At 41.9% G+C, this 21,175-nt stretch overlaps 2 protein-coding genes across 11 annotated transcripts in view; one reads left to right on the top strand and one right to left on the bottom strand.

Annotated features, from left to right (window-relative positions):
- GTF2H1 (general transcription factor IIH subunit 1) overlaps window positions 1-17,433 on the bottom strand; it is a 36,762-nt gene extending 19,329 nt beyond the window's left edge. The window contains exons 1-6 of the mRNA XM_073347331.1: window positions 16,881-17,433; window positions 11,170-11,338; window positions 9,826-10,018; window positions 4,084-4,246; window positions 3,157-3,250; window positions 621-770 (exon numbers count right to left, since the gene is read on the bottom strand). Coding sequence (XP_073203432.1) covers window positions 621-770; window positions 3,157-3,250; window positions 4,084-4,246; window positions 9,826-10,018; window positions 11,170-11,323 — 754 coding nt within the window. The 5' untranslated portion in view covers window positions 11,324-11,338; window positions 16,881-17,433. The remainder of the gene's footprint in view (window positions 1-620; window positions 771-3,156; window positions 3,251-4,083; window positions 4,247-9,825; window positions 10,019-11,169; window positions 11,339-16,880) is intronic.
- The window catches only part of LOC140912629 (serum amyloid A protein-like), a 59,048-nt gene continuing 55,073 nt past the window's right edge, over window positions 17,201-21,175 (top strand). For 5 of the 10 annotated variants that reach the window (XM_073347316.1, XM_073347310.1, XM_073347317.1 and 2 more), the window contains exons 1-2: window positions 17,549-17,623; window positions 20,858-21,030. In XM_073347316.1, the coding sequence (XP_073203417.1) occupies window positions 20,923-21,030 (108 nt within the window). In that variant the 5' untranslated portion in view covers window positions 17,549-17,623; window positions 20,858-20,922. The other 5 variants (XM_073347311.1, XM_073347314.1, XM_073347315.1 and 2 more) reach the window with 5 other exon arrangements.

Below are 21,175 nucleotides of genomic sequence, written 5' to 3' on the forward strand. Positions count from 1 at the left end.
CTACTATCAGAGGTATGGTTAAGGCCCCTTCGTTGTACATTATGAGGAAGCTTTCACTGACATTATCCATGCTGCATGAGTTGTGTATAAAAAGGATTTTCTAGTGCTGGCATCTTTTAAGCACTAATTTGTTTCTAAGGATTTTAGTACAGAACCTGAAATGTCTTCCATAATCAGATACTGTAAATATATAGGTTTCAGAGTAGCAGCCGTGTTAGTCTGTATCCACAAAAAGAAAAGGAGTATTTGTGGCACCTTAGAAACTAACAAATTTATTTGAGTATAAGCATCCGATGAAGTGAGCTGTAGCTCATGAAAGCTTATGCTCAAATAAATTTGTTAGTCTCTAAGATGCCCCAAGTACTCCTTTTCTTTTTGTAAACATTCAGCGTGATCAACACTGTCTAAAGATTACATCACAGGTCTTGGCTCCTGTCATCTTGCAGCATTTATCAAATAACAGGACAAATACATAATTTTTAAAAATGAGAATGTTGGTTTTATCTGATTAATCTAATGTGGCTTTCAAAAACTTAGCTTTATTTTTTTAATTAATTTTGAAGTTTCAGTTTACTGTGGCTACCATCACAATCACCTGTTGCAGAGAAAGAAAAGCTTACCTTTTTCATCCATTTTGGCACATTCAGCAAAGAGGTCTTTTGAGCCTGTATTCAGCCTATCTCGATGGAAGTAGTGAGACTGGAAAAATCGTGTCCAGAATTCTTTTTCCGTCATATTATGTGGAACATTTTCTGCATATTTCACTTTTACTGCAAACAAACCAAAGTGTGTTTAAGCTATTTTGCAATTCAAGATACTGTTTTAATTGTTGGTGTGTGATGGAAAATGACCAAAGCTTATGTTGAATAGGCGTAAACACTTACTAACTAAAAAGATATGGAGTTTGGATTTTAAAAAGAGATGGCAATTTATGCAACAAACTGAAGTTCTGTCATGCCCAACAATGCTTATTAGGTATTGGAAACAAACACCAATAGCCTATAAACTTTGAAAATGGTATAGCTGAGCACATCTGGAAAATTTCGAAGGTCAGAAGTCTAGTTATTTAAGAGGAATCCTTCCATATTGTTCCCAAGATGGACTGGTTCTTTTTCATCCAGGACTGATCAAACTAATGTCAGTATCAGGGTCCAATCTAGCATTTGTAAATCAGATAATTTACCAACAATCTCTCATTAGAAAATTTTAGAATCGTTAAAAAAAAATCCTTCAAATGGAGAGTGGAACTTAGCATGAACATTTACTCATGGCTTAAAGGCAAAGCAAACTGAATAATTCCAGAGTCTCTTTTCAGCCTCAAGCCTTAAAATTAGGGCCGTCGAGTGATTAAAAAAATTAGTTGTGATTAATTGCATATTAATCAAACTCTTAAACCATGGAATACCATTTATTTAAATAGCTTGATATTTTCTACATTTTCAAATATATTGATTTCAATTACAACACAATACAAAGTGTACAGTGCTCACTTTATTTTTTATTACAAATATTTGCACTGTAAAAAAAATAGTATTTTTCAATTCACCTAGTACAAGTACTGTAGTGCAATCTCTTTATCATGGATGTTGACCATACAAATGTAAAATTATGTAAAAAACCCAAAACCCCTGCATTCAAAAATAAAAATGTAAAACTTTAGCGCATACAAGTCCACTCAGTTCTACTTCTTGTTCAGCCAATCGCTCAGACAAACAAGTTTGCTTACATTTGCAGGAGATAATGTTGTCCACTTCTTGTTTACAGTATCACCTGAAAGTGAGAACAGGTGTTCGAATGGTACTATTGTAGCCAGCATACGCCAGATGGACTAAAGATTCATAGGTCTCTTCATACTTCAACCACCATTTCAGAGGACATGCGTCCATGCTGATAACAGGTTCTGTTCGATAACCATCCAAAGCAGTGCAGACCAACACATGTTCATTTTCATCATCTGAGTCAGATGCCACCAGCAGAAGGTTGATTTTCTTTTTTGGTGGTTCGAGTTCTGTAGTTTCTGCATCAAAGTGTTGCTCTTCTAAGACTTCTGAAAGCATGCTCTACACCTCGTCTGTCTCAGATTTTGGAAGGCACTTCAGATTCTTAAACCTTGAGTAGAGTGCTGTAACTATCTTTAGAAATCTCACATTGGTACCTTCTTTGCGTTTTGTCAAATCTGCAGTGAAAGTGTTCTTAAAATGAACAACATGTGCTGGGTCATCATCTGAGACTGCTATAACATGAAATATATGGCAGAATACAGCTAAAACAGAGTAGGAGACATAATTCTCTCCCAAGGAGTTCAGCCACAAATTTATTTAATGCATTATTTTTTTAATGAGCATCATCAGCATGGAAGCATGTCCTCTGGAACGGTGGCCAAAGCATGAAGGTGCATATGAATGTTTAGTATATCAGGCACGTAAATACCTTGCAATGCTGGCTACAAAAGTGCCATGTGAATGCCTGTTCTCTCTTTCCAGTGAGATTGTAAACAAGAAGCAGGCAGCATTATCTCCTGTAAAATATAAAGAAACTTGTTTGTTTTAGCGATTGGCTGAACTAGAAGTAGGGCAGAGTGAACTTGTAGGCTCTACAGTTTTACATTTTGTGTTTAAGTGCAGTTATGTAACAACAACAACAACAATCTACATTTGCAAGTTGCACTTTCACCATAATGAGATTGCACTATGGTATTTGTATGAGGTGAATTGAAAAATACTATTTCTTGTTTGTTTAATTACAAATATTTGCACTGTAAAAATGGCAAAGTGAGCACTGTCTACTTTGCATACTGTGTTGTAATTTAAATCAATATATTTGAAAATGTAGAAAAACATCCACAAATATTTAATACATTTCAGTTGGTATTCTATTGTTTAACAGTGCAATTAAAACTGCGATTAATATTTTTAATCGCATGAGTTAACTGTGATTAATCGACAGCCCTAAAATATTTCCAGAACCTACAAAAAACACCACACTGAAGTAAGACCACATAAGAAGTGCAGAAGGGAGTAGGAGGGAATGTTCAGAAGCCCTGTACATTTTACCAACAGAAACAAGTGTAGGACTAACCCTCTAGTCTTCTAATGATAAAACATAAAATCAACTTGGCGTGCTTTGTATCACATATGTATTGATTTTTCTGCCTACCTGCAGGATAAGTCCTGAATATGGATTCAATAATATCTGAAGTTAAGTTATACCTCAGACCATTGCAGCCATCTGTTTGAGGCCGAACATCAGCCTATGGGAATAACATAAGAATATTGTCAAACTGGGTAAAATCTTGTTATGGGTTGAGTTAAAACTTTGTTAAAACTGATGTGTGAACCCACATTTAAGATAGCTGTAAGAGAGAATTAACCTATATAAACAAAAACAGTAGTAGAGTGGGTAGTTTTTTTTTTTTAAGCCACAGTACAAAATGAAGAGCAGCTTTGATCGTCTCTTAAGGAAACTAATTTATTTGCTTACAGACAATGTCTTTCATTATAAAATTGTCTTTTCAGGTGGGAAGAAGGATTTATCAATTTAAAAAAAAAAAGGACTGAATACACACATTTCTTGGCTAAGAAAAGAGCCTACAAATATCTGAAGGTATAAAGAAAAAGGGCAGAGGAAGTATCATACAAGGAGTAAGAAAATGAAATAGAGAAAAATTTAGGTTAGATATCAGGAAAATCTTTCAGATGGAGCGGTATAACAGAATATGGAAGTATAACAGGAAATAGAGGAAACCTCCTTTCTCATTACATTTATAAATAGACCAGACAGAATACTTTAGGGTATATGCAGAGAACAATCCTGCACTGACAAGGAGATTGGCTTAACTTCTGAGACTATGGAAAGATAATGGATACTCTTGTTTAGAATTGGGGAATTTCACTTACAAAAAACACCACATTAAAACTCAAGGCAGGGCCTTTTTTTTTGTATTGCATTAGGTAGAAAAAGATTTCAAAGCAAATTGTATTTGGGGTAAAATTTAAATTCATCCACATTTTACAGAGAAAGTCTAGTCAAGAAATAAATGTTTTTGTTTTAAAATCCTTCCTATGCTATGTAGGTCAAACGTACCAGAAAAGCTGCAGAGATGCCCACATCCTGCTTACTAGGTGCCACAGAATTATCCACAGCATTCAAGCTTAAACGGTTGGCCCAGAATTCTTCAGCACTAATTACTTGGCTCACAACGAGATCTTTATAAAGCTGAAACAAAACAGGATCTTCTTGCAGCATTCTAGTAAAAGAATGTATTGAATAAAATTGAAACATTCCACACTAATTCGGCAGGATTTCCATGTCAATAAGCCATATGGGTTCCTGAAGCGAACAGATCAGTGAGGTAAGAAACGCACAGCATTGTCCAATAAAAGTTAATTAGTTGTACAAGTGAGATATTGAGGCCAATACTACTATTCATATTGGTCAAAGGGGAGAGACAAAGGGTTTGTCCGCATGAGGACACTCAGTTGATTTGTTTTCACTTCCCTGAAAGTGTGAAGTTCACAAGCATTAGTTTAAAAGGCATTAAACCCCTGTGTGGTCACTCATTCAGCAGTAAAATGGCCGTAGTTCGCTGTAGCTTAATCCTCACTTAAGAAGAGTCTACCCAGGTTTAATGTGTTTTAATTTATGCACTTTAATTTCACATCTTTAGTTGATTCATCTTAACTTTTGTGAGTGTCCTTGTGTAGACAAGCCCTAAACAGAAACAAAGCTGCTGGATGAGGGATAGTTTTAATGGGCAAAAATGGTGATCCCTAGAGAGAAGTTAATACAAGACAGCACCCACAAAAAGAAAAAAGTTACTTGCCTTATAGTAACTGGAGTTTGAAAGCTGTTAATGTATAGTCACTCTTGGTGCCCACGGGGTTGAGATCAGAGTCTTAGTCTTTTGGCCAGCACTATCCAGTGGGGATGCACATGCACCCTGAGTATCTTCATGCTCCTGTTCCAAGGACATAAAGGGCAGAGCATGCCCAACTACCACTATTTCCTTCACCATCACAGAATCCAGATGTTCTAGGACTCCATAGTAGCAGGGAAGAAGGATGGGTCACGGAATATACATGGAAAACACATTTCAAAGAATTTTTTTTTCCTAAGTGGTTATTGATAAATATTCCATTCTTGATGACTCACAAGCAGTGACCTGATGCAAGTAGGTAGGTGCCTGGAGTTTACTTAAAGATTGAAGCACAGCACCAAACCTCAATGCTTCTACCAGGGAACACATTTACTAAAATATGGATTGAACCACAAATAACTTCTTTTCAGGTGTCTGAAACAGGTATGCTTTGCCAGGCAGCTGTTGGGTACCTAAACTAGCTAATTTGTAACAAATCTTAATGTAGACTGAACACACATGGATAGCCTCTGGGCTGATGCTGCTCGACCTTTCATTTTCTCAGCAAATGCTGTAAATTGATTCGGAGAGGTCCTGAAGGATTTAGTCCTTTGCAAATAAATGGATAGAGCTCTGCAAATAATTTAAGGTGTGCAGCCTAACCTCCCCCTGATTAATATGTAATTTAGGGAAGAATATTGGTAAGTGAATCATTTGGGCAAGAACTTGGGATGGGGTGTAAGTGATACCTTTATCTCTAAGAAATACGGCATAGGGAGGTCCTGTCATAAGAGCCTATATTGTCCCAACTCTAATTAGCTGATGTAACTGCTACTAAAAAGGGATGTTTTCATAGATAAGTCAAGCACAGGGCTAAAGGTTCAAATGGGAGGAGGGGGAAGAGCATTAAGTATGCCACAACCACATTAAGGTACCGGGAGGTTTCCTTACTAGTGGAAAAACATATAAGGCCTTTAAGGAATTACACCACAAGGGGGTGAGGAAGGTGTAATAAGCAGAAGGGGCTATGAGGTGCACTCTAACAGAGCTAATCAACAGTCCAAAACTCTTTAGAGCAAGCAAGCAATCCAAAAGAGGAGGGACCTGGTTGTCAATAGGCTGTGATTCACGTTGTTTACAGCAAATCCTGGATCTTTTCCATTTAGCAGCATAAATTAGTCCTATTCTGGACTAACACATGTTCCTCAGATGTCCAGAATGATCTGTCTGACGACATCCACTCAGTAGCCAAGCAGTGAGATGGAGGGAGGCTGGATTTGGATGCGAGTTGTTCATGTTGTCTTGAGAGATTAAGTTTGATAGAAGAGGAAAGGTTTTCAATGGATGAACTGGTAACAGCATCAGCTTCAGGTACCAAAGCTATCTCAGCCAGGCGGGAGCTATCATGATAACTGTGGCCGCATCCTAACTGCTATTCCTCAGCACCACGGGAATCAGGGATTGGCTTGTAAGCATACATCATCCCTGGTAAATCACTGAATAAGGAATGTTTAACAGAGATCCTGGAGCAGAATCTGACATACTACTTGCTCTTGTCTGTTGTGAGTAGGTCTATTGAAGGATGCAGCAGAAAACAGAATCCTTGATCATCCACTGGTGGTCTGATGAAAAATGTCTGCTCTAGCAGAACATTTGAGCTTTCTGTAGACCTGGAAGATACCTGGTGCTAAATGCACCAGTTCCATAGCAAAACCATGTCCTTCAGCCATAATGGGGATGAATAGGCCCCTCCCTGCCTGTTTATATAAAACGTGGCCATTGTGTTGTATTTCATAACTTGACCAGTCAGTCCTTGAGTCAATGGTAGGAACATGGCCCAGGATTTGTGAAGAGCTCTGAGCTCCAATATGTTTATATGTAGTAGAATCTCCTGATGATGGTCCAGGTATGCTCCCAAACCCTGAAAGGGACAGGAAGATGGAGTGGGCATAGTATGGAACTGTAGAGAATATCCGTTATCAGGTTCCAAGACTCCTTGAAAAACTGAAGGAGATTCCCAATTGCATGTGTGTAGGGAGTGGCACAAGAAGGAAGGGTGTTGATCCAGTAGACCGATCAGAGCGACTCTCAACCAGCCGACTGAAATAATAATTTAGATAGACGGAGAATGGGATGAAGTCATAGCCAAGACAGAAGAGCTCCTTTTATGAAAATGCTGCCTCGTTCTTGGAAGCTTTGCGTTTCTCTAGTGAAAGAAGGTACCAGATGATGGTCTCTGTTTGGCATAAGTGTGAGGTCTTCCCTATTTTGTCCGGGGGAGAGTCTTCCCTGCCTGAATCAGAGGCTGGGTGCATTGAGTGGTCTAACAAAAAAAAAAAAAAAGTAAGAAATCCCAAATCTTTAAAGTCCTTTGGGCCATAATTAACTTAACTTGAGGTGGCTGGACTAATGGGATCAGGTGATAGTAAGTTGAACATCTGGGCCTCATAAAAAGGCTTGAGAGAGAACAGTTGGAGAGAAAGCTTTGCCAGAGGCCCCAGACAACAAGAAACTCCTGGAGGGATAAGGAACCAAAGGGAGCAAGTTAAGCTCCTATGGGCGGCCTTGAGCTATGAGTTTGCAAGAAGGTCCTTGGGATGAGACACACTGGGGGGGAACTTACTATGAAAATGACTCCAGGAAAACCAGCCTAAAAATCAGTGCTGTATTACAGCCACAGGGAAGGATTTAAAGTATGGCTGTCAATCACAGTTAATGCTTGTGATTAACTGAAAACAAAATTAACATGTTAATAGTTTTAACAGTATTAATTGCATACCTCTGGAAGGGGAAGGAGGCATCGGCTGTGGAGGGACCCTACAGTGCCCAGTCAGGTGCAATAACCCAATCTGCCTCCGGAGGGCAGGAAGAGGAGAGAAGAGAAGAGGAAGTGGCTATCATCCCAGCTCCAGTGGAGAGGAAGGGATCCTGACCCTGCTGTGCCCCACTGCCCCCAGCCGGCCCCTCGCTCTGGGGACCAACCTCCCCGCACACCCTATTGTCCTTGGCCAGCTCCTTGCTCTGGGGACTACCCCCTCTGTGTTCCATTGCCCCGACTGGCCCCTTGCTCCCGGGGGGCACCCCATAGAGAACAGAGGCCTGGTGAGCTCAGCCTCCCTGCACCAGCCTCTACAGTACTTGTATGAGGTGAATTGAAATACTATTTATTTTGTTTATCTTCTTTGCAGTGCAAATATTTGTAATAAAAAATATAAAGTGAGCACTGTACACTTTTTATTGTGTTGTAATTGAAATCAATCTTTGAAAATGTACAAAACATCCTAAAATATTAAATAGAATACCACTTATTTAAACAGTGCTATTAAAACTGATTAATTGCAATAAAATTTGTTTAATAGCTTGACAGCCCTAATTTAAAGGTGGCCCAGAAGAGGCTGAGAACAGAATCCAGAAGGTGGGCTGAAGAGTAACCCAAAAGGGGCAGAAGAATTGTTTGTCTGACCTTCTGGTTGGACCTTTGCTATCCAAGAGCGAGACTGAACTTTAAGTGTAACCAGGCCGTAGCACCAGGTTGCTTGAAGAATATGACCACTGCAAAACAGATCAGCCAACAAAAGGAAGCGCGGGACTGGAAGAACCACTGCGATGTTATGTACTGACATGAGGAGGAGCTCTGACAGCAACTTTCACCCAACAACAGTCTTGCACAGTGAGTTTCTGTCAGAGATATGAGCCTTTCCAAGACAAAAAGGCATCTGGGATGCCCATTGTTAACTGGAATTGCTACCTGGCAAAAGGGACAATACTTAAAGCCATGTAGTTTAATCCGTACTGACAAGAACATCCTGATCAGAGGTTCAGGGGGAGGGAGGGAGGGAATCAAAATAAGGAAGGTAAACATTTCCAAAATCAAGTAACTATCCTAGCACTAATATAAATATATATACACAATTATCTATAAAGATTATGAAAAAGGTTGCATTGAGACCTGGACACTGAGGAGCTCCATTTTGCAGTTATGGATGGTGAGAAGGAACTGAGCGGCAGAGGGACCCACTCTGCCCTTCGTGTCCTTGGTACAAGGACACTTAAGGTGCACGTGTAACCCCAAAGGACAATGCTGGCCAAAAAAGACTCCAGTCCAAGCACATGCTCAGCAAGCAGAATATATAAATATGGAGAACTCAAATAGCCTATGTTTAGTTTCTTGTAGGCAGTGTATTTATTGCACCTCACATGTTAAGACAGTTAAAGAAGAATTTTCTACTCAAATTCTCACATTACCCATCAGAAATTCTAATCTAGAAATACTACAGAAGTAGACAGAAATCAGTTTGAGAAGGTTATTTAGAAAGGGGTAGTTTAAAAAAAGCCTAATTACTAATGACATAGCAAATTCTAGCCTGCAAACCCTCCATCATGTCCTTTCTAAATAGATACAACGAAAAATTCTATTTTTTTTTTAAAACACAAACCTGGAGTTTTCCAATTCTTCAAAATTATACAGCTGTTCCTACTCTTTAAAAATACTGTAATATTTAATGAACTGTGCACTCGAGTCTTATTTGCCATCCCGCTGAACACAAGTCTATTTAGAAAAATGGTATAGCTATGTTCAATTTAGGAAGGAAACTGATTGGATAGAAAAAGTATTTGTATTCCAGGATTGGGGAGGAAATGAATAGATTCCAATGCATCACTTATCTTGCTCCACTTGTCTGCTAGAAGGAAGTAATTTCTAGTCTCTCTCTGAAATCCATTGATCCTTATAAGGTAACAGGTTAGTCACAAAGCTTTTAACAAAATAAATGGCTTGCTTACATAAGTCCTGTGAAATGAAAACATGCCCAGAGGAATTTCACCAGAATCTAAAGCCAACAGATTTTTACTACTGAAGTAGAACACAAAAAGCATTTTTGTGCTACAGCAATATAGCTCAAGAACTGTTCACAAGTCATAAACATTTATGTTGTAATTAAAGATCTTCTCCTTCTCCCTTCCCACTTTACCTGTTCTTTTCCTCAAGTTCTTTATTTGCTTTCCTCTTGAATTTGGGTAACAGCTGCTGAAGAAGGTCCTTCACTGCATCTCGCTCCTTCACTGCTGTGCTTTCATTAGAGAAGTGGAAGTTGGTTGTGTCCCCTGCATGCAGTACCAGCTGTAGTTGAATTTTAGCCTTTCCTTCCGGACTGATTTTCTGGCCTAGAATATATAAAGAACAGCAATTAGTGATACAAGTACATTTATGTAACAAACTTTCTCCACAGATCATTCATTTATATGCCGTTGTCGGTATCATCCCATTAAATCCTGATATCCCACATTGGTGGTATTATAGCACATTTCTTCCAGCCCTGGAAGAGAAGCATGCTGCTGCCTCTACAAATTAGCTTTAAAAGCTGCATCTCACTTTTCCCCACTGCAACCAAAGACATCCTGGCCCAGATCCTGAGCTGCAGCAGAGTACTCCTTGGCCACCTTTATGTTCCACCTTTGCTAGTTTTCTAGCAAAACTCAGAGCAGCCCTCAGAGTTTCTGTTCCCTCCAAGTTGCAGGACCTAGCAATGGCCCCATGGTGCTGCTTATAGCAGCTGGAGATCACTAAGGCATAAGGATACCTGAGCCCTTCCTCCTTTCCCATAGCCACAGAGAAAAAGGAGATACAGGACCAACTAGGGGAGATCGACACCACCCATAGTGAATATCTACCCGCTTCTACATTGAGGCATTATCTTATTTGCATTGCTTCCCTAAAACCCGCAAAAACTGCCCTACCACACCTCAAGATCTGAGCCCCTTTCTCCAATATAACCCCACTGTATACCAGATTTTAATCTAGATTTTCAAAGATGAGAGGCTAGTATAATGAACCATCAGACCACATAACTCTACCAAACTTTAATCAATTTATTGTGAGCTGGGTTTTATAGAATAGACTGTGGCAGAGCTAGATGCACATCCTAATTAGCCGAAAATGGGTTAGATAGTTCCCTCTTGGGGCCCATAAATCCTGTATCCTCCAAAACAAGACATATGGCCTAGTGATTTTCCATTAGGCTACAATACATATTTCTGCTTCCAAGCGATTGCAGAGATTAACAAATTGGAAAAATGAAAAAAAAAATTAAGAAATTTGGGGTCTATATTAAAAACACCTGAAAATTTTTTGAATTGCAGAATCTTCTATGCCTGTAATTTACTCCTGGTTCCACTCATGCTTGCCAGAAAGAATAATCTAATGAAATGCCCAAATTGGCCAAATACATGTGAAATAAGGTTTGAGTTTTATTTAAATATTTACTGATAATTTGCATACAAGAGCAATAGATAAAATAGAAAGTGCTTTCACTTACATTTTATATCTGCATACATATGGCTGACTGTGAATCGGTCTTTGCCTTCAGGTGCCCATGCTATCCTTTCAGCCATAAGGTAGAGAGCCCCATCCTGTTTCTTTTGACGCACCTTCTTTACTATCAGTAACACTTCCTCAGATGATGTTGCCATGATGGCTATAAGGTGCTATTAAAAGCACATGGTACTGTTAGTTACTTAATTCAATAGCAATTAGTACAGTATTTCCATTGACCGATTTTTCCCCCCAGTATTCCAACTTGTTTCAAGGCATTAAGACTTGCATTTTCACTTCAATACTTACATTCTGTAAACTAACAGCAGCATATAGTCACTGTCCAAGCCTTATGAGACACACTCTGAGCTTCACTTTATACATGCAGTCAAACATTTTCGGATTAAATACAATAATCACATACAAATATAATAATCCACAGCCATATTATACCTAGATTTCTTTTCCAATCCTCCTTGTGCTCCAGCTACACCTACATTTCATCTAATTCCTATATTTTCTATTTCTCTTTTATGTTTCTTTACTGGTTTGTCCAGTTGTGAAGAGGGCTTATACCTCAGAGAGCATGTACATTCCAAATCCCCTGTGGCATTTCATAATGCTTTCCTTCTGTGATAGGAACTCTATAGGTTAAAACTATTTGGAAGGGGAGAGGGACGAAGACTTACACGTTCTTGCAACTGTGTACCTCCCAAGTAAAAAAGATGAACCAGTTACTTTCCCCTTCCTTCAGCACGATCCACTGATTACCATGCAAGACTTGAATGAGACTTCAGACACAATCATAATTTTAACTGGCCTATTTATTTTGTTCCAAAAATACTCAGGATCTAATCTTGCAACAACAGAAAAGAATGTTTCAGAGCAGCAGCCATGTTAGTCTGTATTCGCAAAAAGAAAAGGAGTACTTGTGGCACCTTAGAGACTAACAAATTTATTTGAGCATAAGCTTTCGTGAGCTTCAGCTCACTTTATCGGATGCAGTGCTTAAAAGCTCACGAAAGCTTATGCTCAAATAAATTTATTAGTCTCTAAGGTGCCACAAGTACTCCTTTTCTTTTTGCACAAAAGAATGAGAGTTTTGTCATTGACTTCAATAAGATCTTTTGTAATTGGGAGGAAGGATAATGGGAGTGCCAATATCTTTTTTCCTTTATAGTTTTCCCAATCTTAAATTTCTCAAGAGAACAGATAAACAGTAACATACAAATTTTACTGTATTCCATCACTACACATTTCACTCCTATCAGAATGACATGAAGTTTCCTTCAGTACTATATCCTTTACATATTTTATTCCCATCCTACTCCTGCAGTTTTATTTGCCATGTACCTTACTGCCCCCTCCTCACTTTGCTACGAGTGTATTAAGTAGTTTTAGAAATCCTTTCAATACTTTGAATATGTACATGTACATTTGCTTATTTTAATTGCCAAGATCTACATCAATACTTTAAAAGAACATCTGTACCATATTTTACCACGTATTAATAGGCATCAGAAACCAATATACATATCCATTTATACTTACGTATGGATATGTTTTTAAACTGGATTTTAAATACTGTACAATGTTGAAGATAAAAATCCAATTGTTTTAAATTTGAACATCTATATAGATAATTAGTAATGACCAGCGCTCTGCTCAGTGAAAATCTTATAAGCTGAGCAATCAGACAAGTGTATTAAGTACAATATTTATGAGAGAAGATGTTGAGTAGAAGATGTATCTGCACGTAGGCTTTGGTCCAGAACCAGATCAACAGTTTTGCTATTGACTTCAATGCTGCAGTATTGGGCGCTTATATGATTTCTGCCTGTTTGTGACAAAACTGTGGTTATCACTAGAATACTTAGTATTTAGGGTGCTATAGCTAGAGAAGTTCTGGTAATACTTTGCTTCAGAGGCAAAATGAGACATGTATGAAGCCAGTATTTCAAGAGAGCACCCAGGATATTCTGTGCCATTTCCCCTTCCCCCCAATACCACTATTCTTTCCTGGTATTATTTAGGACACCCATCTCCTTTAAGATTTAAAACCTTCCCAGCTCTGGCTCTGCAGCCTCCCACAGGATTCTTACCCTTGCTGGAAGTAAGAGATTTGGCCATAGAATGAGAACTTCAATGTTTTCTCAATAGTGTAGATTTTAACAATTTTCTCACTTGTTATTTTTAAATTATATACCCCACGTTTACTACAGTTGAAAGAGGGCAGAACTGCACTAAAGGCGATGGACTTCAAATCACACTGAATTGAGATGAATTAAAGGCATTTTCATGCTTAGGCTTAGCCTATTGTGCAGTTATACTTTCTCAGCTAGGTAATGTTTCCTCTATAAACATCTGATTTTCCAAATGAGAAAAAAATATCAGCTGTTCCTGATTTATCTAACAAAGACAATATTTCTGGCACTGTACTTTGCAGTGTGCAGCTTCTGAATGCATAATATCCCACAAGTAGCTTGTTCCATTGTCTGGGAAACTGAATGCACTAAATCAGTGCTCTTCTGTTCTTTTTTGGTCATTGCTACTTCTTTTGCTTTCATGCCTCTGTAATAACTGCACTTTAAAGATGACAGCTCTGACATAACTCTGTCTGCAAACTACTTGCAAGCAGCAAACATTATCCAAGATAGGGGGAAAAAAACCCTGGAGTCCTCTTTAAACAGTGCATTAAGAATCAAAATATTTCACTAATCAGGGTTTAAAAAAATACTATACACCTACAACCTAACAAGACGAAATGGCTCCACCAGTTCGGTTCTGAGGTATTACTAAAATAGAAATCCAAATGCTTCTCCTCTAATTGCTGGTGGGAAAACTCTCTTTTGTATCATCTCTAGATAATAAGTGTCTTCTCCACCATTTAAAACTTTCTAGCTGCTGTGAGGGAGGAAAAGTTTCCCAATACTCTACCCCCCCACTCCCTTTTTTGGGGCACTTTCTCTTGAATGTCTGCAGCAGCACTGTGAAAGTGACATGATTCATGACAATATCACTGCTGCTCCCAGGGGTCTGAACTACAGTCCTCAAGCTGACAAGTTTTGTTAATTTTAATCTACTGGTTTTTTTAGCAAAACTATAAATTAGCAGTAAAGGCATTGGAGTTGTCTAGTTGAAACTCAGAAAGATGGCTCTTTGTCAGTTTACACTTGCTTCAAATTTGAAAGATTACCTTTGCAACTCTGAAGGGTAGAAACCCAGTTTTATTTAAAAGCTTTAATTCTGCAGAAATTGATAGTTAAGAGACCCCCACTCAAGACCGGTAAGTGGACTTTACATGCCAAGTACTAAGCAATATGAAAAGACAACTTGTTAGACACAGGTTTTCGCTGCTTTGCATAGACATGTATCCCTGATAGTAACTTATCTATGAAACATGAGGTTATGTTGTTGAACATTTGTGTTCTGCAACAGGGCCTTTGAAATAATAAAATAGGTAATATTTTCAAAAAGCATGTAGATAAATCAGTGGTTCCAACTTGTGGGTAGGACTCCATGGAGGAGGCACAAAACTTCTCCCAGGACTGACACTTTCAGCTGTACATGACTACTGACACCACTCATCCTGCAGCATAAGTGGTGTGTTAAAAAAATGAAAACAAAGGAAGACTGAGCTGCAAGGGTTGTTTATTTCCCAGCCCATTTCTGAATATTCCCCATGAAATTGGGAAAGGGGGGGTAAATGCAGCATGGGAAGAGTCCAGCAAAAATTGGACCGCAGTAGTGGGGAAAAGGATCTTCAACATACCCACTTTCAATTCCCTAGTTGGTGGATTAAGTCAGGCAGAGACAAGCTAGCAGCTACTTTTAAGCCACCTGCCTGGCTTCTTTGTTTCTCTTTAATTAGCTCTCCCCTACCATTCCTTTTCTCTGCTCCTTCTAGAGTAGCCAAGTAACATAGTGGCACCAGGGGATCTTGCCTATTCCCCTCCCACATGGATTGCTTTGGCAAGTGAGATTTGGATAGAGAAGAGAGGCCTCCAGTACCCCTGCTAATAGTCCTGATTTGGCTGAGACAAAAATGGGTTTTGAAATGGTCCTAGGCTTCTATGACAGGTGGACAAGAAAGGGAGCTCATCTGTCATGTTACTGTAAGGAAGGGTAGAGCACAACAAGTTGTTCTTATTAGGCAAGCAAGGCAACAAGCTGAAGAACTCTGGAACTTATGTTTTGGCCTGTCTACACAATAAGTCTGAACCCCTGGCATGGTTAGAAGCTTCTGTGGTCTAATGTAGTAAAAATTTTAGTTGCAGTGAGACTAGAAGAAACAACACATTATTTGCTTAAGTGAGAGAGAAAACTAAGATGTGAATGTGTGTCAGATGCCACCACTTTTTAAATCGGTGGAATTTTCTTTTAGATTTTGGAAAAGGGAGAGTGGTGCTATCATTTCTTTGCCTTTAAATTACTTTGTATATAGGCCTAATGGCTGTAATCTCCAGCTAAATTTCCCAATATCAAACCTCTGAATCTTGAAGTTTCATTTCAACTACAGTTTCAAGGTCACAAGTAAAAGGAATACCGTAGTTTCCTGCCCTCTTTGGTACTTCTCGCTATCTTGGATTTTATGGCAAGACAGCAATGCTGAACAATAGACAATTACTGGTGACATTTCCATCTCTCTCCTTCCTTAACCTTTTGTTCCAGTTTTATCCCTCCCTTTCCCAAGTTTCAGTGTCTCATGTATACACCAAACAGAAAAAGATCACCCAATCTGTTGATGCCATCTGTGCTTCTGCACAGGGGTGCTTTTAACAGCACAGAGCACGGAGTGGTGACCAGGGTCAACTGGGCTAGCAACAGCACACGGAGATGTGAGCAGACCCACCTCAGTCAAAACACGTGGCAACAGGGTCTCAAATGGGAGGCTGATTCTTTTAAGGAAAAAAAAATGAAGGGAGGGAGGAGGTAAGCCTCACAACTATTTACGGAACTATAACCTAAACCTTGATCCTACGAGCTGCTCCACACAAGCAGACGTTCACACCCACACGGGGTTCTGCAGAGGCACAGAAGTCCACCTGCATAAAGCAGCTTGCGTGATCAAGGTATATACTTTAGGGAGGCACAGCATGATTATCTAAGCTGGGTTGCAACCAGACCATCAGGCATCAAATCCTGATCATTACACAATGGCATTTTTTTATCTTTAACAAACACACGAGCAGGACCTTGGTTTTACCTCATTTGGAAGGGCACAGGGTCAGCAGGGCAACATTCCCACACGTTACACACTGCTGGATCAGTCCCACCTCAGAGAGAGGAGCATGTTCCTGCCACCACGCGCCCCTGGGTCCTCTCCCGCCCAGCTTGCCCTGTCATTCCCTCAACCCGGCTGCACGCCCTCCCCCACGTCCGAGCACACCGCGTGTGTCAATAAATCCGCCTCTTCCCCCGGCCGCATCCCGCTCAGCGGTAGCCCCCAGGGCAGGACAAGCCGAGCCGCCCTCGCCCGGCGATAGCTGGGGAGCCCGGAGCAGCGGGGGCCGGAGGCGGCCGGAACGCGTTGTGCTCTCGGGCTGTCAACGCCGGCTCGCAGGTGCCTCGCTCCCCGCCAGGAGCCAGCACAGGGACCCCGGCCCGGCCCATCCCCTCCCGCACAGACACGAGCCCCCGCCTGGGGAGCAGCCCCGCTGCCCCAGCCCGCCCGGGAGACTCCGCCGAGCCCCTGGATACCGTCCAGACTCCTACCGTGCGGGCGGCTGCTCAGGCCCCAGGCCGCGGCTGGCTGGCTGTTGCTGCCGCCGGGTGCGGGCGCGGCGGGATGAGAGGGCGGGTGGCGCTGGGCACTGACTCCAGCCGCTGCCGGTGCCGCTACTCGGGGGGTCTCGCCGCCTCCTCTTCCATGGGGCGGCCAAACTGGCCAGCAAGGGCACGTGACCGGAACTAGCCAAACTCCCGCGACGCGCAGAGGGAGACCGGGTCACGTGACGGGGGAGACTGGTGTCGCCATGACACCTCCCGGTCACATGACAGGTTCTCCCCACCACCATCACAATCCTGCATCACGTGATGGTTTCTCCCTTCCCCCTCCCGTCGCCATGACAGGGCGCGGGAGGGGGTGGTGACCAGGTACCAACAACGCGGCTGCCACCGTCCGATCCCTCCCATCCCAGTCACCCGGCCCCGAAGAGCGAGGAGTCCGGCTCCGTCCCTTTCGTTCCGCCTGTTCGGTCCTGTCTGTTCCGCTCCGGGGTACCGCGGCGCTGAGGGGGGGCGGGGACTTCCCTAGGCAACCGCCCGAGGGGGGAGGGGTGAAAAGAGCGTAACCGTCACGTGACTGGGGGGGGGAGAAGTTGTGTGCGCGTGACGCACTTTTTTGCGGGCGCGCGCGCGAGCTGACGTGTTTCAGGTAGGCTGGGGAAGGATCGCGTGCCGTGGGGGCGGGGCCGGAGAAAGCAGCTGACGGGGCTGGCCAGGTTGGAGTTCGGTGGGTGAGTGTCCGCGCGGGGAGCTGGGCCAGGGTCTGGGCAGCAGCAGCAGCAGCGCTGGGGCCCAAGCATCGTGCAGTGGGTGGGTCCCATCCGTTTCCTGCCTCCCCCTGGCCCGGTGCCGCGGTGTGACTGGCGCCCAGCTCCTCTGCCTAGGCAGTGCTGGCTCTCGCAGGGGCTGTCGTGCTCCCCGCCTGCCTCCCCTGGCTGCCACAGCGAGCACTGCGCCGCCAGCAACCCCCAGAGGGCGAGAGCCACCCTCTGCAAACTGACAGGTTTCAGAGTAGCAGCCGTGTTAGTCTGTCTTCGCAAAAAGAAAAGGAGGACTTGTGGCACCTTAGAGACTAACCAATTTATTTTGAGCATGAGCTTTCGTGAGCTACAGTAAAGTGATCATCAAGTTGGGCCATTTCCAGCACAAATCCAGGTTTTTTGGAGGGGGGTGAGGGAGTGAGAGAACCTGGATTTGTGCTGGAAATGGCCCACCTTGATTATCATACACATTGTGAAGAGAGTGGTCACTTTGGATGGGCTATTACCAGCAGGAGAGTGAGTTTGTGTGTGGGGGGGGGGGGGCGGAGGGTGAGAAAACCTGGATTTGTGCTGGAAATGGCCCAACTTGATGATCACTTTACATAAGCTATTACCAGCAGGACAGTGGGGTGGGAGGAGGTATTGTTTCATGGTCTCTGTGTGTATATAATGTCTGCTGCAGTTTCCACGGTATGCATCCGATGAAGTGGGCTGTAGCTCATGAAAGCTCATGCTCAAATAAATTGGTTAGTCTCTAAGGTGCCACAAGTACTCCTTTCCCTCTGCAAACTGGGAGCCTGCACGTTGAAATAACTTCTCGGTTTCGTGTCCTGGCGGCTCCGTGTTGTCATCGCTAGTATGAGTGGCAGCCGGGAGAGTCTCCCCAACCAGGTCCTGGCCCTGTTGCCCAAAGTGTTTGCAATCTGAGCTTAAAAGTGAACGTACACGTGTGTGAAACGTACGCGCGGGGAAGAAGATGACCCCGATGGACCTGAGTCTGCAGGCAGACAGCGCTAGTGGCACTGCTGCTCCTTGGGAAAGCCAGGGGCTGACTCTGGTATTTAGCTTCCTGTGGCAGCAATGAAGGAACATGTCAGTTTCAGGCTACAGCTTGAGGAAACTGTGGGTGGTAGACATGAGTACTGGAGGGAGGAGGGAAGAGGATCTACAAAAAAAGTTGGGGAGCTCCCCACCCATTCCTCAGAAGAGCCTGAAGGAGGGGAGGAATGGCAAAGCCCCTTCCAACAGTTGTCAAAAGGCTGTGGCAGAGGGGAGAAAAAGATCCTTTTCTAGGCTTGGGTGGTGTGATTTGTACAAGGGTACACTCCCTGAACCGTATTTGGGGAAGTGTGGATTCAATCTGCTACTGTATGTACTAGAGTGGGATTAGAGTATTTTGTTTATTAGGCCAAATCTCCCCTAAAACGTGTGAACAGCAACAAATATCTTAGTCTGTAGCCACTAGAGATGCTCCCGTCCATATCCTGGAACGGACTTAAGAATTCCAGAAGTCCCAGTGTTACTTTGTTGTCAGCAAATATCTTTGAAATTCGCTGTCAAAGTATGTGTCTTATCCTTCTAGTGACTGGTCCTCAGTAAATAAGTCTGCTGCTACTGCCAGGTAAGTGGTAGAAGTCTGTGCTGTGGAGCTAAAAATGCATGCCTCCCGACCCTAATGATATGTAGAGTGGTCAGTATAAAAAAAATATCGTATATTGTTTTTTGTTTTGATAAAGCTTGTGAGGAAACTGCCAATTTTGTATTCAGTGCAAGGTTTGGATGATGTGCAGGAAATAATGCATGGGGCCCCACCCTGATGGTGAAGATAAAAATATTGAATAGCTATCCCATTCAGTGCATGAATGATGGGTCCTGTGAAAACTGTTGTATGTCGTTAGGGTGTATCATAGTGCATGTGCACAAGGAGGCTGAATTAAGGTTGAATGGACTACCTTGGTTTTGGTGTTAGGGAAAAAGGGTTCCCCTCCCGTCTAGGGTTAGGAGGGTAGCCTTCCCTGGACTTCTGTATTAGCCAAACAAAACACAGAGTCTTGGCTCTTTGATAAAGTGAGGCACTTTATTGCTAGCGAATACGACAGCTGAAGGGCTCACCAATTCCTTTTCAGAGGAAAATGGTGAAGCCCCGAACAAAGAACAGGGATGAGCTTTTATAGCTTGGTTCAACATACATTGTGATATCTCTTCCAGTTCGAACCGGTTAACCCAGTCTGTTTGAAGTTCTGGGGTAGGTAAGAGCATGGAGGCTTATCTGTATAAGGAATTCTCTCCCCAAAAGCAGGGAGTGCAGGTTACACACAGTTCGCATTCTTTCTATCCATAAACAAAGTAGAAAGGACAGATAAGCATAGAAAAAAGACAGCAGCGTAGCTTTACATGATTATAGGGTCGCTTTCTGGGTTTTTTCCCTATCATTGGTATTTTTTAACTTTTGAGTGCTTGATATTGTAACATTCATATTTTAACAACATATTTTACATGTAATATCAATTTTAAGTGTGTCAATGCAGTGATTTACACTGGTTTAACCAGATTGATTTTCAAAATTGATTTTTAGCTAAATCAATGCAGTTTGAGTCTATGGGCTGGGCTTACATTGCACAGGAGACTGTAAACCCGTCAGATATTTACCTTTAGGAATACTCAAATTGTAGCTCATCCAACAGACTAACATTTCCAGTGTAAGTTCATAGACAGAACAAACAAGGGCCCTGCCCTTGTAGTCGGATCCATGTGGGAGGATCCTTATGCTTGTATGGGTCCAGTTGCAGGATCAAGCCTGCAGCCTGTTAGATCCCCCCCTTTTTTTTATCTTTATGAGCAGTCTTAAGTCTTTGTCCCCATTAAAAAGGGTTTCCCTGAATAGCTATACCAGCTAATCCTCCTTGTGTAGGCAAAGTTTATACCAGCAAAATATTTCTTTTGTCAGTATGACTTATACCAGTTCTCTGAACAAAATAAACTGTATATACTGTATATAATAAACTGCTATACTCGTGTTTGCTATCAGGCTATATTAGGTTAGGGGTGTTTCCCCTCTCCCCCTCCATCCCATTTTCCTAAGTGACATAGCTATGTGAGGAAACTTTTAACTTTAGATTAGTTCTTAAAGAACAAAGGTGGGGCTAGAAAGCAAATTGTAACAGCTCAAGAAAGGGATTATATTCTTAAATTTAACTTCTGCAGGTACAGCTAGAAGCTGAAGTAAATAATGCACCAATGATTGAGTATTGCCAGGCTTTCTTAACTCAATGACATCTGTGCCAATGATACCAGAATCTTACAGCCATGTATTGGCAGAACTTGAGTGTTTGGATCCATTGCTTTCTGCACTCAGGTTGGATTCTAGCCGTCTGAAGGTAAGTTTGGTTCTTGCTTGTTGCATTTTTTGCTTTGTTGCTTCTTGTTTTTCAGACACAGAAGTCAATATTTTTGTCATGCTACTGCTTGGTGAATGACTGCATAAAATTGCTTTGATTTGTATAGCTCTAGAAGCTATTATGC

The sequence above is a fragment of the Lepidochelys kempii genome, chromosome 6, assembly GCF_965140265.1.
Source record: "Lepidochelys kempii isolate rLepKem1 chromosome 6, rLepKem1.hap2, whole genome shotgun sequence".
Lineage (NCBI taxonomy): Eukaryota > Metazoa > Chordata > Testudines > Cheloniidae > Lepidochelys > Lepidochelys kempii.